At 49.2% G+C, this 5,082-nt stretch overlaps 2 protein-coding genes across 2 annotated transcripts in view; one reads left to right on the forward strand and one right to left on the reverse strand.

The window, feature by feature from the left end:
- Window positions 1-789, forward strand: part of DDX31 (DEAD-box helicase 31) — a 43,104-nt gene extending 42,315 nt beyond the window's left edge. Inside the window, exon 19 of the mRNA XM_017745409.1 lies at window positions 360-789. Within this exon, the coding sequence (XP_017600898.1) occupies window positions 360-510 (151 nt within the window). The 3' untranslated portion in view covers window positions 511-789. The remainder of the gene's footprint in view (window positions 1-359) is intronic.
- Window positions 790-1,645: 856 nt separating this feature from the next.
- Window positions 1,646-5,082, reverse strand: part of BARHL1 (BarH like homeobox 1) — a gene marked incomplete at its 5' end in the record, with an annotated part of 6,922 nt that continues 3,485 nt past the window's right edge. The window contains one exon of the mRNA XM_017745410.1: window positions 1,646-1,678. Within this exon, the coding sequence (XP_017600899.1) occupies window positions 1,646-1,678 (33 nt within the window). The remainder of the gene's footprint in view (window positions 1,679-5,082) is intronic.

A 5,082-nucleotide genomic window follows, 5' to 3' on the forward strand; every position in this document is an offset into this window, starting at 1 on the left:
AGGTTGTTTATTATTATTATTATTATTATTATTATTATTATTATTATTATTTTATTTTCAAAGTGCTGTGTCACCTCATTCATCAGCCTTCAGGCACACAAGCTTCCCTCCTTCTCCCCGCCACCCCTGCAAGAGCATTTGTACAGAACAAAGGCTTGCTTTTAAAAACGCCATGATATTTTGCCACCTTTGTGAAAACCTGTCACAACAATACCTAATTTTGCATGAGACAGAATTTCAAATCAAGCCTCAAGGAAAGAGAGCTGCTCCTTCTGTAATGCACGACTGTCAGTGGCATTGCAGGAACCCACCCAGCAGGAGGAGGGGATCTTAATTCCTCTGCTCTTCCCTCTGCCCAGGTCTGAGCTGCTCAAGAAGACCCACGGCAAACGCCGCCTCGCTGAGATCCTGTGCTCTGAATATTCCAGTGGGATGGACACCGCTGGAGCCAAGGTCAAGAAGAAGAGGAAAAAGCAGAGAAAAGCTGGCAACCAGCAGATTCCAACATAAGCCAGGGCCTTCCAGTCATTGGCTGCAAAAGCTGCTTGAGTGCCTCAGCCGGGGGTCAGGGTGACCTGCCAAATCAACTGAGGAGTGCTTCAATTTATCAGGCAAATGTGGGAGGGATCCTGGGCATCTTGGCCTCCTCCCCTTCGTTGGATAGGTCCAAATGGAATGGAATCTAGGCGTGTCCTGTTGTACTGCTGCAATCAAGTGTGGCCTCCTGAAGATGCGCCGTGCTCCTAAGGTGGCTTTTTAGCAAGAAAAATAAAAAAAGGTTAAATATGATTTTCAGAGGAACGTGGTGTGTGTGCAACATAAAAGTGAGGTAAGAGTGAGCAGGCAGGAGGTGCTTTTCTGTTTAAGGAGCACTCCACAATCGCTTCACTTGGCTGTTTCCAACCAGGTGAAGGTGGCAGGAGAGGTGTCCCAGGAGCACGATGGAGAGGGGAGGCTGCCCTGTCCCGTGTCACTGTAAAGGGAGCACTTCTGCTCTTATCTCAGGTAATGAAGCCACATTGCTGCCACCTCCTCTCCTGTCCTCTGTGCACTGGGGCAAGGTCTGTCCCTGGTCACTGTTAGGCAGAATTGCCACCTGCAGTGATGCCAGTGGCAGGATTGTGGAGAGCTCTTCAGTGTGGTGACACACGGTCACTTTGGGGCAAAGCTCATGGGCACAGAACTTCCTGTCAGAACTCCTGAGTTTGGGAACAAACGTTGTCACTGTGGGAAGGAGCCAGAGTGCAATGCAGCAGTCTCCAAACTTCTCCTTGCCTGCATCATGTTGTCATTCCAAATAATGTAACACAGAGGGAGTATGAGATGTCTCACCTCTCTGAACATTAAAGCCTTTGCAGGCTCTTGCCAACACTTGCCAGTAGTGACCCAGCCTTTTGGGGTTCTCTGCCTTGCCTGGGCCTATTTTGAGCTAATGGATTTCTCTTCTTGCTTTTCCCACTTGCCATCCATCTCGTTCCCATCAGAGAACTGGGACACTGGATGTCCCCAAATGTGCTGAGACTGGCACTTGTTCACCATAGTGTGTGAAGTGAAACCCAAACTCCCCTGAGTGGAAGTGCCCCCAAAGCCTGCAGGAGATTTCCCAACCCCCCCAGCTCCTACAGGTGAGCACCCACCTCCTTCTTCATGTTCCTCCCTCTGCTTCTTCCAGCCCCTCCTAGAACACAAGCACGAAGCAGGGCACAGGTGAAAACAGCACAAACCCTGCCAAAACACAACTTCTGCTACCTGCACGTGTCTTCCTCGAGGAAAGGGGTGAGGAAGAGCAGCCCACTCATGACCTGAGCCAGGCATGTTTAATGCAGAAGCAGAAAATGCTCAAATAGTGGCAATTGCAGATGTCAGAAGGAAAAAAGTACTGAAAAAGAGGTATAAACAGATGAAAATGATGCCTTGTAAATGCAGAATTGAGGGCACCTACTTTGGGCTGTAGTGAGTCATACAAAGGCTTGTAGGAGAGAAGCAATCAGCCCCAAAGTATTTAATTTCTGAAGTGAAGGTAACTTTTGAGAACCAGAATTTTTATTTCCTCCCAGGCAGTTATAAACACTCTGATTTCACTGCAATACTTTTTTGAACACTTCTGAAAGATTATAAAAAGGCTCCAGTATCAAATTAACCATGATTTTGCAGAGAGAATGAAGTTACAAGCATTTATTAGATTAAAATAAAATCGCAACAAAGCCCACCTGATTTTGTTATGAGAACTGTTTGGAAGAGCAATCAGGTTTAAGGCAAATGTCAACTTAAACAGAAAAGAAACCCCTGAGGATGAAAATGACTCAGAGTGATGCAGAGAGCGTAAGTTTGGGAATGATCTTGTGCATGAGGGGAAAATACATGACCTTCACCTGGCTGACTGTCACGCAGGAATTAATAGGGACTATTGGCAAATTCATGATAGTGGGAATAAAGGCCAACAGCCATAGGTGAGAAACACCAGGAGATCTCACTGCTGCCTGTATTAACTGGGCATGAAACAGTACAAATGGTTATGATGAATAAAGTGATTTTTTTTTAAAAATGTAAGAGTGCCTTTTCCTTTCAGCTTCACCGTCTTTAGTAGATAGGGCTGGATTACTTGTGTGATCAGGGAAAGGGAGAGGAGGAGATTGTTAAATAGGAAAGAAAAGTGTTAAAAGAAATGCACATGCACCTCAAGTTAAGCCAAGTTTGCTTCCAATAAACTTGAAGGCTGATGAGCAAAATGTGTTTGAATTGTGGATGGATGGGCAGGAGTCAAATTCTGCACTTGGGCAGCTCCAGATTGGCTCTGAGCTGGCTTCACCCTTGTGCACCACTCAGTTCAGGAAGAACCTGGTAGGTTTGGAGTTGAGTTGTGCTCAAATCATCCTTTCATTCAGGCAGGGCAGGGTGTGGTGCTTGGAGCTGTGAGCTGCTGTAGAGTTCCATCATTTCTATCTCCTGTGAGTCTCCACCACCTGCAGATCACCACCACCTGCAGGACCAGGGTGTTGTGTGTGTAGAGGCTCCCAAATCCTCTGAGCACCCTAATGCCAGAGGAGCTGCTGGGGGTGACAGTGGATTGCTGTGGCATGGAGCAGGTGGATGTTGCCCTGAACTGCTCCTAAATTTGTCCCCTCTTGCTCTGAGGTATGTGGTGTGTGCTGAAGGGGTCTTGGCTGGGTGAGAGCTGCCTGCTCAGCTGGCAGGGGAGGGGAGCTGGGTTTGGCAGTGTCGGTGGAACTGCAGCTTTGGTTGTGGCTTTGGTCAGGTTTGCTTGTCTGGATTGTGGTGGAGGGCAGGGGCCTCACTGCCCTGCAGCCTGAAGTCCCTGTGTTTGGTCTGGAAATAGTGGCACTGTGTAACTTTTCTACAAAGCTGCCTGTGAGTCAGGTTTGGGCTTAGTTGGGTTTGCCTTCCCTTCTCTCACATGCTGAGGTTGCAGGAGATGCTCTTGTGCCTTTTCTCAGCTCTCTTCTGGCTCTGTCTTTTACCTGTTGTAGGGGTTCACATCCTCTCTGCTGCAACTGGAGCATCTTGAGCTCACACTGCAAGGCTTTGGATTAGGAAGAAGCAAGGAGGTCACCTTGGGGCAGGGGTCACAGTTAAACACCAGGGGCTGGGTCAGACACAAGGCACAGCACTGGTACCCGACTGCTGAGAAGCACCATAACTAAGCAGGATAGAAAGCACCAGAACGTCCCTGCTTACAACACCATGTTTTCTCCATAAACCTGGGGAGAGGGCAGGAAAAGCAGCAGCAGTGTTCTGGGCTTTCCATTCTGACATGGTTTTGTTTGGTGCTCGGATGAAGCCATGAAGTATCTCAGCTACAAACAGTGCTGCTGGTTGCAGTGACTTTGTGCGTGCTGGCAGGTCCAGCAGAGCAGCTTTTGTTCTGTGTCTGTTCCGAGGGTGCTGGTCCTGGTTGAAGCTGTGTCAGGAGGGGAGGAAGGTGGCCCTCAAGCTGGGTAGAAGCCCGGAAGGGACTTGAGAGCCAGGACTGTGTTTGGTCCTGGCAAACCCACTGCACTCCCTGGATCCAGAGCCTGGAGCTGACAGAACCCAACCAGCAGCAGCTTGTCTGTGGGACTTGGTACCCTGGGGGAAATCAATGGAGCAGAACTGGTGCAATGCTCCAAAGGTTTCCTTGCTGATGCTGGCGCTTCTGAACTGTGCTGGTTTTTTGCTTCATAGAATGAATTTCAACCCAGCACAGCCTGTCCCACCCCTGAGGCCTTGCCAGGGTTGTGCCTGCCTGGCACCATCCTCTGGAAACATTTCCAGCCTGCTCAGGGGCTGCTGTAGGTGCAGGGCCGGTGCTGGTGGGTTCTGCTGTGGGACACCAGCTCCCATCTCAGTCCCTGCACACAGGCTGGAGGTGAGGTTGGTCCTTCAGCAGGTTTTGAGGCTGCTGAGATCCTCCCACACACGATGCTGCTCATGTGGCAAGTGCGGTGCTCTCTGCTTAGAGCCTGTGGTGTCTTCCCTAAACTGTTTTATCTTGAAGCTTGACTCTGCTATGAGATCTCCCTGGCAGCGACAGCTCCAGCCCTCACTTCCCCTCTGCTCCCTTTCCTTCCCACCACACCCGGCACTGCCATTTCCCCTTCCCAGAGCAGAGGACTCTGTCCTGCTCTCTCCTACCATCCTTGTAGCACAAACTGGCACTGTGTTATGGTGCTGGCTCAGACCTGCTGGTACAGGGGAGTTTCCAGCTCCTTCCAGATGTGAAATGGCAAATTTAAATATTGCAATTACAAACGTGTAACGATGCCTTGTACTTCATTAATGTAAGAGGAGGAATCTGCTACGGCTACAAGGGGAAGGTTGCTGTATGCTCCTTGCCTTTGCACTCACAAAATGAAAAGCACACCCACTGCAAGTTGTCCTTTGATAGATTTTTAATATGATTTTAAAGAGTTTTGTTTGGCCTCATTCTTATTCAATGAGATTAATTTAAAGCACTTATCCCCTGGGTTTAAGTCAATCCATGTAGGATTTGGGACGGGGGTTGTTGCCCGGGGAGGGGGTTGTTTGCAGGCCTCTCTGAAAGACTCCTTTCCCACTTCATTAACCCCGAGCTGGGAGCGACCC

This window comes from Corvus brachyrhynchos, unplaced genomic scaffold (assembly GCF_000691975.1).
Source record: "Corvus brachyrhynchos isolate BGI_N302 unplaced genomic scaffold, ASM69197v1 scaffold59, whole genome shotgun sequence".
NCBI lineage: Eukaryota > Metazoa > Chordata > Aves > Passeriformes > Corvidae > Corvus > Corvus brachyrhynchos.